Raw genomic sequence first — 12,268 nt, forward strand, 5'->3', positions numbered from 1 at the left:
GTTTTGCCTCTTCTTGAACTTCATATAAGTGGAATTATGTACTGTGTTCTTTTCTGGGCCTTGCTTCTTTCATTCAAAGTAATATTCTTTTTTTATGTTTATTCATTTTTGAAAGACAGAGAGAGACAGAGCACAAGCAGGGGTGGGGCAGAGAGAGAGGGGGACACAGAATTTGAAGCAGCTCCGGGCTCTGAGCTGTCAGCACAGAGCCCGACGCGGGGCTCAAATTCACGAACTGCGAGATCATGACCTGAGCCAAAGTCAGATGCTCAACCTACTGAGCCACCCAGGCGCCCCTCAAAGTAATATTTCTGAGATTCATGCAGGTTGTTATGCATATCAGCAGTTCACTCTTTTTATTATTGTATACCCGTTATATGAATATACTATTACTTATCCATTCTACTGTTGAAAGAGATTTGGGTTGTTTCCAGGTTTTGGCAGTTATGAATAGTACAACTATTAGCATTCTTGAACGTGATTTTTGGTGTACTCATGTACACATTTGTTAGATGGTCACTTTGGAATGGACTGTAAAATGTGAAAATAAAGTATGTAGGTACATTCAACTAGTTTAGTTTTTTTTTTTAATGTTTATTTATTTTGAGGGAGGAGGGTCAGAAAGAGAGAGAGAGATTGAGAATCCCAGGAAGGCCACATACCCAGCATGGAGCCAGACATGGGACTCTCTATCTCACGACCGTGAGATCATGACCTAGCTTAAATCAAGAGTCGGACATTCAACTTAGCCACCCAGGCACCCCTCAACTAGTTTTCTGAAGTAGTTGTACCAATCTCTGCTTCTACCAACTGTGTACGTGAGTTCCAAAAGTTTCCACACAAGCCATCATTTGGTTTAATCAGACTTTTTCATTTATACTAGCTCATCTAGTGGGTATGTAGTGATCTCATGTGATTTCCTCCCAACATTTTATTTTGTTTTATTTATTATTTATTTTTAAATGTTTTTATTTATTTTTGAGACAGAGACAGAGCATAAGCAGGGGAGGGGCAAAGAGAGAGAGGGAGACACAGAATCTGAAGCAGGCTCCAGGCTCCGAGCTGTCAGCACAGAGCCCAACGTGGGGCTCAAACTCATGGAGTGTGAGATCATGACCTGAGCTAAAGTCAGATGCTTAACCGACTGAGCCACCCAGGCACCCCCAACATTTTATTTTGAAAAAATATTTAGGCATACAGAAAAGTTGGAATATTTATACACTGACCATGCATATAACCATCAACCTCGGTTCTACAATTAACATTTTACTCTATGCAATTTATCACATATATATCCATCTATTCTTATTGTGGTTTTAGTTACATTTTCTTGTTGACCAGTGAAGTTGAGTAATGACCACCGTTTCCTATGGCTATTGATTTGTATATATTACAAGCCTCTATTAGTAAGCTTATTCAAGCTTTCTTTTCCCTTCCCTCCACTTTTTAGCTTGTCCACTTTTTCTTATTTATAGATATTTCTTTCTTTTATAAATATCATTTGGGAAACAGGCCCTTTTGGGGTTATATATTTTGTTAGTTTCCTACTGTTACTCTAACAATAACTACAAACTTAGTGGTTTAAAACAACATGAATGTATTATCATACCATTCTAGAGGTTGGAAATCTGAAATCCATTTGGCTGGGCTAAAAGCAAGTGTCAGTGTTCCTGTGTTCCTTAACATAGGATCTAGGGAAGAATCCATTTCCTAGAGTTTTCCAGCTAGCATTCCTTGAATCATGGCGCCTTCCTCCACGTTCAAGGTGCATTACTCCAACTTCTGCTCCTGCGATCCCATTTTCTTCTTGGATTCTGACTCTTCTACCTTCCTTTTCCCATATAAGGATCCTATAAATACATTGGGCCCATCATAGATAATCCAGCTAATCTCCTTTCAAGATCCATAACTTTACCATATTGAAAAGTCACTTTTTCCATATAAAGTAACATATTCATAGGTTCTAGGGATTAGGATGTGGATATCTTGGAGAAGGGCATTATTCTGTCTACCACGTATGTTGCAAACATCTTCCACTGCCTTAGGGCTTGTCTGTTTATTCAATTACTGTTGTTTCCATTGAAGTTTCTAGTTTTAATTTAATCCAGTATGTCAAACTTTTCCTTTATGATTGGTGCTTTTTGTGTCCCATTTAAGAAATCTGTGCCTACACTCAAGTCATGCCGATACCCTCCTAGGTTTTTCCTCTGGGATGTTATTGTTTTATCGTTCACATTTAGAACTTCAATCTTCTCTGAATAGATTATTGTTTGATATGTGAAGTTGGGGAGGCCAGGGTTCACTTATTTCTGTGTAGATATCCAGTTCCTCTAACAACCAATGATTCATTGATAAGAATGCCCTTTCTCTACAGCTTTGCAGTGCTGTCTTTATTGTAGATCAGGCACCTATATTTGTGTGAGTTTCTGAAATCTCCCAGTGGTATCCACAGAACTTCCTGTGGTAATGGAAATGTTTGATATCTGTCCTTCCAGTATGGTAGCCGTGTGGCTACTGAGCACTTGATACATGGCTAGTATGACTGAGGAACTAAATCGTTGATGTTACTTAATTTTAATTAAGCAGCCATATGTGGCTTGTAGGCACCATATTAAACAGTGCAGCACATTGATCCATGGATCTATTCATGCCATAGATCCCTGTGCCAATACCATACTCTCTTAATTACTGTAGCTTTATAATTAGTCTTTACATTTGCTTCTTCTCTATCAAGATTGTATTAATCATTCTAAGCCTTTTGCTTTCCATGTACACTTTATTTATTTATTTTAAAATGTTTGTTTATTGAGAGAGGAAGAGCAAGCATGAGTGGAGGAGGGGCAGAGAGAGAGAGGGAGAGAGAGAATCTGAAGCTGTCCGCACAGAGCCTGATGCGGGACTTGATCTCATGAAGCGTGAGATCATGACCGGAGCTGAAATTGAGAGTCGGTTGCTCAACTGACTGAGCCACCCAGGAGCTCTTCCATGTACATTTTAGAATCAGCTTGTCAATTTCCCCAAAAAACCCTGGTGTGATTTCAATAAGAACTGCATTGAATTTATAGATCAATTGGGGATAATTGACATTGTTTTACTATTAAGACTTCTAGTTCACAAACATGCTATATCCCTTAATTTTATTTTCTCTCAATAATGTGTGTGTGTGTGTGTGTGTGTGTGTGTGTGTGTGTGTAAAGGTCTTGCCCATCTTTTGTTAAAATTATTGTTACGCATGTTATGTCTGTTGGCATTACTGTACATAGTATTGTTTTAAAATTATTATTTTCTAAAGGCAGGCATATCCTTGGTATGTTTTCAAGGGTGGAGAACTCCATGTTCTTATCCACATAAGGATAAGAGGGTTTGGAGGCCTCAGGGGTTCTTGTACAATTAGTCTTGTCTTTACTTAGCTCATATGTCTAAAGTCTGTAGTTCTTGATGTCCTTAAGGTCAACAAGGAAGGAGGCCTCACCCCTGCAGAAGCAGGAACTAGAGTCCACCCTGGATAACAACTGTTAGTGAAAACATGGAGGCCCAAGATAAGAAATCCCAGACGTCTAGACCTTCGGACTCCAAATCCTTGACTATTACTTCCTCAACTCCCCAGCTATTAAAGTCTGAGTTGCCTACTGAGGAATTGATGGGGATGGGACAGAAGCTTGACACTCTGTCACCAAACATTTGGTCTGATGAAGATAGTGATGAAATATTGGAGACCACAGACAGTGATGAACTGAAGGATAAAGCCCCCCCTGATCGACCATACTGGGCCAATAAAATTGAGTACCTTCTGGCCCAGGTGGGCTTCTCTGTGGGGCTGAGCACCATCTGGCGCTTTCCTTACCTGTGTTTTCACAACGGAGGTGGTAAGCCTGGGGACCAGGAATCATGGACCCACAAGGGGGCGAGGAGCCAAAGGACTGTCCTTGCTACTCCGAGGTCTCTGAGATATGTGTGTGGGGGGGGGGATTTGGGATCCTGACTAGGACAGGAGGCAGGTACCTGAACACCTAGGATGTTGGGTGGGTGGGAGCAGGGTAGCTGAACATTTAGGTTCATGAGGATGGTGGAGCTGGAGGCCTGGGTCCAGGGTGGGCTGGAACCTAAGCATCTGGGTCTTCCAGAAATTGGGAGAGAAGGGACACCTGGGACTATGAGGGATGTGGAAACAGTTGAACCCTGATGCCTGTGGCCCTGAGGGAGGTCACGGGGGGCGGGAGGAATGTATTTTCCTGGCCCCCAAAGAAGTCTAGGCACTGAAAACCCAGGTGGTTCTCAGAGCCCTCCTGACTCCCTTGCACAGGCAGTTTTCTCATCATCTACATCCTCATGCTGTTCTTGATCGGGGTTCCTCTTCTATTCCTGGAGATGGCAGCTGGTCAGAGAATGCGTCAGGGCAGCATTGGTGTCTGGAAGGTCATCAGCCCCTGGATTGGTGGTGTGGGGTATACCAGCTTCATGGTGAGGAGTCCTGGGCTGCCCCGGCCTGCCCTTTACACCCCACTCGCACCCTGACCCTTGTCCTGGGATGGGTCCCATGACTTCACTTCCACAGGCCAAGTCTCTTCAGTTCCCAGTCCTCTGTCAGATCCCCTGCTTTCTGCTGGCCTACCTTTCTTCTCCTGTCTCCAGAATTCTCCTTGGTCCCTAGGTGTGCTGCATTGTGGGCTTGTACTACAGTGTGCTCATGGCCTGGAGTCTCTTCTATTTAGTTCAGTCTTTCCAGTCTCCACTGCCTTGGTCAGTGTGCCCCTTACTGAGGAACTCCAGTACTTATGGTGAGAAGAGAGGGAAGAAAAGGGCAATTGGGAGGGCTGAAAAAAGGATAGGGAAATGAAGAAGGAAGAAGATTGTTGAGAAAACTGGGATGAGCAGGAAGATGTTGAATGAGATTGGAAGGAGGAGGTGGAGGGGAATTGGAAGGGGGAGTCACGTGGTCTTGCAGCTTCCTCCATGCCCAGTTCACCTCAGATCCTGAATGTGTGCGGACAACATCCACTACGTACTTTTGGTACCGGAATGTATTGAAGGCCACAGACAAAATCGAAATGGGTGGGCTACCAGTTAAGCATCTCAGTATCTCTGTCTTTGTGACCTGGTTAATTATCTGCATCTCCATGATCAGAGGACCCAAGTCCTCTGGAAAGGTGAGCCACTCTCTAACTTACTAATCTGATGGACTCCTTTCTACCTGAGACCCCCTAATATTCTCCTAACCCGATGCCTGTAGGCCTCTACCTTCTAACACATACTAATATGACCTTTGACTCAGTAGCCTTTGATCCTACTTGTCCCAGCGTCTGTCTTTGCTGAACTCTGTTTCTGAATCATACTTCCCACTCAGATGCTGTATGTCTCAGTGATCCTTCCCTACTTCATCCTTTTCTGTCTCCTTATCCGGAGTCTCATGCTGGAGGGTGCAAAATTTGGTCTCGACAGTTTGTTGGCTGCCCAGGTGAGGTGTCCCCTGCCCTTGAATTCTCTTACCCACATGGGGGTGTCAGGGACAGGATGGTTGTCAGTCTGGTAGAGGTCCTCCTAGTTCCCTCCTTCACCCCCTCCTCATCTTCCATCAGATCACAGACCCCTCCTCACTTTATATCCCAGTTTGCATGGTACTTCTCCCCAGGTGCCAGCTCTGTACTCTGTGGAAGTGTGGCGCCGGACAGGGAACCAGATCTTTTTATCCATGGGCCACGGCTTTGGCAGCTTCATCGCAATCAGCTCATACATCCCTCGATCCAACAACTGTGTCATGGATGCCTTTGCTGTGGCTCTTCTCAACTTGGTTGCCTCACTGACCGCCATGGTGTTTGTATTTGCCACAATGGGCCACTTGGCCACAAAGAACAACAACAAATGTTACGTAAAGTGAGCCCAGTATTTCATATGCAGATCATCAAAAAGACCAAAGTCTTAGAAATAGCTCGTGGAATTCCAGCGTAGGCCCCCATCTAGGCTCAGTCAGTATGGGACCCTCAAATGGGAGCATCCTAAACTGTAGCAACACCTGAATCGCTCCAACTCTGTCTCTTTCGGGGCTGCCTTTCTAAACTAGTAAAGCCCTAAACTCAGAGGTTTTCAGTGGTGTGTTCACCCCATTCTTAACTGGGGATTGCCTGGAAAATTAGGAGAATAGCTTTAGCTGAATCATTAGACAAGAGGCAAAAGAAAAAAAGAAAAAAAAAAAAAAAGACCCACAGTACCACCAGAGCCCCCAGAGCCCATTCCTGATTTTCTTCTCCTATAAGATTCATTCTAAAAAATATCCATGAAACATTTATAAAACACCTCCTATCTGCCAACCCTGTGTTGAGTTCTGGAAACACAACCAATGGTGAGGCAGATCACCATCCCTGCCCTAAAGAAAACCACAGTCTTTTGAGGAAGCAGATACTAAAGATAATCACAAAGTAGATGATAACTGGTAGTAAGGGATGATGAAGAGACACAGAAGAGCAAACCACTAACTTCCTGGGGCAGTCAGAGAAGACTTTCCGGTGGAGGCAATCCCAAGCTGAGTCTGTCTCCTGACAAATAACCACCACTTAGCATGCTATCATAATGTTTCCCATTCATAGACCTACATATAAAAACATATCATTAAAAAGATCAGATCACACCATACTACTTTTCTGCAGCTTGTTGACTTGCCCTTATGGAAGTAAATCTTGAATAGCTTTCCATGGCAGTAAACAGAGTTTGGGGGGCTGAGTAAGGATGTGTAGGAACTTGCATATGGAGAATGGTATAGTGGTAGAATTTGGACAGACTGAGTGGGATCAGAGTGGGTGGTGCTAGGCAGAGAGAACACCACGTGCCAGAGATACTGAGCAATGGGGAGCATGACAAGTGGAAGCAGGCTTAATGGTTGGGTATGTCCAAAATAGAGAAGGTGAAGAGTTGTACATTAAGAGATTGGAGAGGCCAGCAGGTCAAGGAAGCTGAGAAGCTTTAACGTCGTCCTGAAATTGTCTAGTAGGAGGTATAGGTCCTAAAGCCCTCCATGACACTGTAGGAAAGACCCCTCCAGGTCTTAAGGCAGAAACTCTGTGGCCTCCCGCAGACACATTATGAAAGTAGGTGTCAGGCAGTGAGGGCCAGGACCCTGGAGACCCAGGTTTCAGTGCAGGCTGCACATTAAGCAGATCAAAAACTCCAGACTAGTGGTTTTCCTTCTTGTGTGAAAGATAAGAGAAGTTACCTTAAAGGGCCAAACGGTTTTATGTGATTCTACCCCTGTCCCCAGGAATGCCGAGACAGTGATGAATCTGATAGTTACCGGGGTGCTGCCTCCTGAGGTCCAGCCCCCAGACAGTCTGTATTATGAGCCAAGCTCCATCTACCCCAAATGGTTCAAGAACCTTCCTGAACAAATGAAAAGCATGATCCTTCCCCATTTGTCCAATTGCAACTTATCTGAACAATTGAAGGAGGTAGGTAGGGGTTGGGGATGGGGTCCAAATGTTCCCTTCAAAGCCCCCAGCACACCAGAAACGTCAGCTCTCCTTAGGTGCCTCTAGAATTCAGAAAGGCAATTCTTGGCAGCATCCTGAACTGGATCACAGTATCCTTCTGTGATAATGCAGGTGTAGCCTCCAGAGCACCAAGCACTAGAGTTCATATAAGCCTGTTCACCCCATCCCCAAAGAGTTGCCAGACTAGCAGCTGTTGTTGGAGGAAGTCCTCATGCCTCAAGGCCAGAGGAGTTTAACAATGTCCATCGACAGTGCTACAGGTCGTTTCCTAGAGGAGGAGAGGAGAATGCAGTTAGGGTTCTACAGAATGAGCTCAGAGCCCTTACCATTCCTCCCTTCACTCACAGGTTATGGAGGGTCCTGGTGTGGCCTTTGTGGCAGTTACTGATACCATCTCTGTGTTTTCTGGATCCACTCTCTGGGCCATCGTCATCTTCGTGTTGCTGGCAAACCTGGGGCTGAGCACCATGATAGGGATCATGCAGGGCATTATTACCCCTCTCCAGGACACCTTCGCTTCCCTCAGGAAACAGACAAAACTGCTTACAGGTACTCAGACCTGTGACCCCACTCCCACCTATGGCCATTGTCTAGCTTAACCCCACTGGGACTCTTTTATAACCTAGTTTGAATTCTGACCTTGATACAAATCTGATGTTTTCCTTCAGTGGGCATCTGTGCGCTTATGTTCCTGGGCAGCCTCATTTTTGTGAGACCTTGTGGCAGCTACTATGTGAACCTGCTGGATGATTACTGGGCATCTCTGCCCCTCCTCCTCATTGTCATCTTGGAGAATGTGGCCATGGCCTGGATCTATGGAGCCAGGAGGTGATGTCCCAAGCCCAGGATCTCCAGCCATACACCCACACAGCTAGGGTCTCTAGGGAGTGTCGGCCCCTCTTGCTCTCACTGCCAGGTCTCTGATCCCAGGGCTTATGGAGAGCCCCCAGGAGGGTGGGAAGGAGGAAGGCCTGGGCTGATGCCTGGAGAAAATAGCTGTAAAATGGAAAAGCAGTGAACAGACTATATCAACTCCTAGCAGCTCCTGAGCCCTACTTTTAACCAGGGTAGTGTGGGCATACCGTCCCTCACTTCTCAAATGTGCTCTGGACCAATAGCATTGGCATTGCCTGAGAGTTTATTAAAATATAAAACCCTGGACTCTACCCCAGACCTTTGTATCTGAATTTTAACAAGAACCCCAAGTAAATTGTCTGCACATTAACATTTGAGAAGCATTGTGTAATCCAAATGTGGCAGCATTTCTAGGTGATAGTGGTTCTTGCCATCAGTTGCTGATTCGTACACTCACTCTCAAATATTACCCAGAGTGTGCCCAAGGGGCAGGCAGGCCTTGTGAGCCCTGGGGATACTGGGATAAATTAGACCGAGTTTCTGCTCTCAGAGTCCAAAGGAGATGTATGTAAGCAGATTTGGGGGGCAGGGTAGTAAGCCTATGATAGAGGCACCCAAGGGTACTCTGGGAACACAGATGGTTATGTAAAGAAGATTGAAGGGTCAGGCAAGGAGGGGATGCTTGAACAGAATCGAGACAGATGAAGGGGAGTTTGTCAAGGGAAAGAAAAAAGGAGGGCGTTCTAGGCAAAAGGAACCCAACGTACATATATGTTGGGGTTAAGAAGGTGCACCAAAGAAAGCTGGATAAGTGGGCTTGAAGAAACTACATTAGGAACTCAGCCTTTATCCTGAGGGTGATGGAGGAGAGAAATGTTTTTGTTTTGTTTTTTGTTTTGTTTTGTTTTAATCCTGAGGCTGGGACAGAAATCAGACTGAAACGAGATGAATTAGAGGGAAGAAAACTGGTTGTGGAGGTGAACAGAAACGTTTAAGAAACGTGAAGCTCTGTCTCCCAGGCTGGGTTTGGATTGACCCCTCCACAAGGCTGGGAAAGGCCTGAACAGGCCCCTCCAAAGCCTCGTGGCCCTTCTTCCCAGGTTCCTTGCAGACCTGATTATCATGTTGGGCCGCCCCATCTCCCCCATCTTTCGTTGGCTGTGGTGCTTTCTGTCTCCATTTGTGCTGCTAGTCCTGTTTGTAAACACCCTGATTCATCTGTGTCTGAAGAACATCACCTACTTGGCCTGGGACTCAAGCATTGTGAGCCTCTCTCTCAGACCCCAGAACCCCTTAGGGAGCGGGTAAGGACTTTGTGATCTTCTCTGGCCTCTAAGACTCTGCCACCTTATTCTCGGGTTCCCTGGGGACCCAGTTATCTAGTCTCTTGTCTCGGTTCATGTCCCTACCCCCAACCTCTGTAGCCTTCCTCTTCAGAGAAACTGGGTATTCTAAATCTTCCCTTTCTCCACAGTCAAATGAGGTGATCCGAACTTACCCATCATGGGCGAAAGTCTTGCTCATCATCTCCATCGTCATTACCATCTTGCCTATCCCTGCCTACTTCCTGTACACACTCATTGATGTGGCTTTTTCAGTCTCCGTGATTCACAGTAAGGTCACAGTTATCTTCAAACCTGAAGCTAAAGGGAACTCGCTGAAGCCCCATCCACGGCTTCAGGTGATGCAAAGTCAAAAGGTTAATAAAATGGATAAATAACCAGGGAAAAACCTCTCTGCCATGTGAGTAATTCATCTTGGAAATAAAGACTTGGTTTATTTGGCAAAACATCACTTTTTTTTTTTCAAAGTGGAACTCCCCGGCTGGCAACTTGACGTTAGAAAAGGTAAAAGTAGCAATTGCTAATGTAACTGGACTCAAAGATGTTTTGTTTTCCTGGACTGGGAAAGTCTTTCTGGCCAGATGGAGGTTAACACAGCAGTCATTCTCTGCATCTCCTACACTTGCCCTCACCAGACACATAATAATGGTGTTCTTTGACTTCCAGTATTTGGTTGATGGTGACGGCTGACCCCTACTTCTCCTAGGCTGCCTTCCTCTTGGAATTGGTGGTACCTGTCAGGTCTGATCCCTACGAAACTAAGGTAAAAATGGTGCTAGTACCCGTGAAACTTTGCTTTTGTCATGAAAAAAAAAATGCCCAACTCCCACTCTTGCCTTCCATTGACTTTGTTCAATTCAAATGCTAGAATCCCAGGCCCTCTCTGCCTGGCCCTTCCTGTAAGGAAACAGATAAGAGACCATAGTCTCAGAAAGCAGTGGAGTTACCGATTATGGCAAAGTGGTTAACTATCTGCTAATTGGTGACTTCCTCCTGTCTCTCTTAAGCAGGAATAGCTGATCAATTTACCAAGTCTACCAAGGAGCTTAAACCTTTATCCAACATTATATATTTTTCCTAAGGTGGTCTAGGAGCCTGAAGGAAGGATATTTGCCAGAGAATGAGGGAGACAGTAGAGGTTAACTTCAGAGTTTGAAGACTCAAGGAGGACTTCATTGAAGGCAATATGACAACAAAATAAGACAAACATTAGACACACCATAGATTAAGACACCTAAAGTGTAACATCAAGTATATTTCAACAATCCTCTTTATTTCTTTTAAATTTTTTAAGTTTATTTGTTTGGGTGAGAGAGAGAGAGAGTGAGTATGCAGGGGAGAGAGAGGATCCCAAGCACTAACAGTGCAGAGCCTGAGGTGAGGCTCGAACTCATGAACTGTGAGATTATGACCTGAGCTGAAATCAAGAGTCAGATGCTTGACCGACTGAGGCACACAGGCACCCCAACAATCCTCTTTAAATGCATAGATGAGCTTAGAAGAAATTAAGGGAAATCTTTAAGAGGTTCAAAAATTAAACCTAAGCTTGGGGCGCCTGGGTGGCTCAGTCGGTTAAGCCTCCAACTTCGACTCAGGTCATGATCTCCTGGTTCATGGGTTCGAGCCCAGCATTGGGCTCTGTGCTGACAGCTCAGAGCCAGAGCCTGCTTCAGATTCTGTGACTCCCTCTCTCTCTGCCCCTCCCCTGCTCATGTTCTCTCTCCCTCTCTCTCAAAAAAAAACATTAAAAAAAATTAAACCTAAGCTTGAATTCAGCAAGGGTTAAAGCTAGTAAATGCCAGTGTAGGATCTTAGAGATTTTGGGTTTAAAGTTTAGGTGAAGACTAAAGAAGAACTTGGGTTCATGAAAGAAAAGGAAATCCCCACACAATAGGAAGCTATGAAAGGGTTAGATAGCAAGAAAATATGTATGTATTGGTTCTGTTTCTGATAGCAGGCAAATAATGTCTTTTTTTTTTTTTTTTTGAGAATTTGTAACCCAAAACCTTCTCTCACATGGAATTTTGGTTCAGATTCACACATGCATAGTCTGAAAAACCCAGTTGAGATTAATATAAAAGGTGCCGGTGGATAGCACCTTGCCTCCAGCACCTGTCATAAGTAAATATACATAATCTCTGGGGAAACACAACCTCTCCCAAGCCCCATAGCGTTTCATGAACATGAGGTCACAAAAAGAAATCACAAAATATGCAAGGAAAAAGGTACCCTAAGGGAAGATTAGAAGAAAAAAAAAGTAGCAGAATTAGACCTTCAGAAACCTAATGTACTGGAATTAACAGGTACATAATATAAACTCAATATGCTTAGTATATTTAAAGACAAAAAGAGTTGAAATTAAAAAGATACAAAAGACTCAGAAATGATCAGGGTATTTGTAAAAGAACCAAAAAGAAGTGAAAAATCACAAAGATTAAAAACATCAATGGATGGGTTAAATAACCAATTAGAAAACTAGAAAGAGACATATGGAAATAAATTACCATCAATGTAGCACAGAGAAACTATAGTATTAAAAATATGAGATTAATCATATGTGGAATTTAAGAAACAAATGAAGGGGCACCTGGG

At 44.2% G+C, this 12,268-nt stretch overlaps 1 protein-coding gene across 8 annotated transcripts in view; it reads left to right on the forward strand.

Annotated features, from left to right (window-relative positions):
• The window catches only part of LOC125915109 (orphan sodium- and chloride-dependent neurotransmitter transporter NTT5-like), a 60,605-nt gene extending 50,109 nt beyond the window's left edge, over positions 1–10,496 (forward strand). For 3 of the 8 annotated variants that reach the window (XM_049620762.1, XM_049620765.1, XM_049620763.1), the window contains 11 exons: positions 3,450–3,866; positions 4,304–4,461; positions 4,652–4,778; positions 4,972–5,147; positions 5,345–5,455; positions 5,630–5,871; positions 7,250–7,436; positions 7,826–8,027; positions 8,147–8,306; positions 9,434–9,596; positions 9,808–10,492. In XM_049620762.1, the coding sequence (XP_049476719.1) occupies positions 3,527–3,866; positions 4,304–4,461; positions 4,652–4,778; positions 4,972–5,147; positions 5,345–5,455; positions 5,630–5,871; positions 7,250–7,436; positions 7,826–8,027; positions 8,147–8,306; positions 9,434–9,596; positions 9,808–10,053 (2,112 nt within the window). In that variant the 5' untranslated portion in view covers positions 3,450–3,526 and the 3' untranslated portion in view covers positions 10,054–10,492. Of the gene's footprint in view, positions 1–3,432; positions 3,867–4,303; positions 4,462–4,651; positions 4,779–4,971; positions 5,148–5,344; positions 5,456–5,629; positions 5,872–7,249; positions 7,437–7,825; positions 8,028–8,146; positions 8,307–9,433; positions 9,597–9,807 lie in introns of all 8 variants that reach the window. The other 5 variants (XM_049620767.1, XM_049620768.1, XM_049620766.1 and 2 more) reach the window with 4 other exon arrangements.
• The last annotated feature ends 1,772 nt before the right edge of the window (positions 10,497–12,268 follow it).

This window comes from Panthera uncia (assembly GCF_023721935.1).
Source record: "Panthera uncia isolate 11264 chromosome E2 unlocalized genomic scaffold, Puncia_PCG_1.0 HiC_scaffold_19, whole genome shotgun sequence".
In the NCBI taxonomy this organism is placed as follows: Eukaryota; Metazoa; Chordata; class Mammalia; order Carnivora; family Felidae; genus Panthera; species Panthera uncia.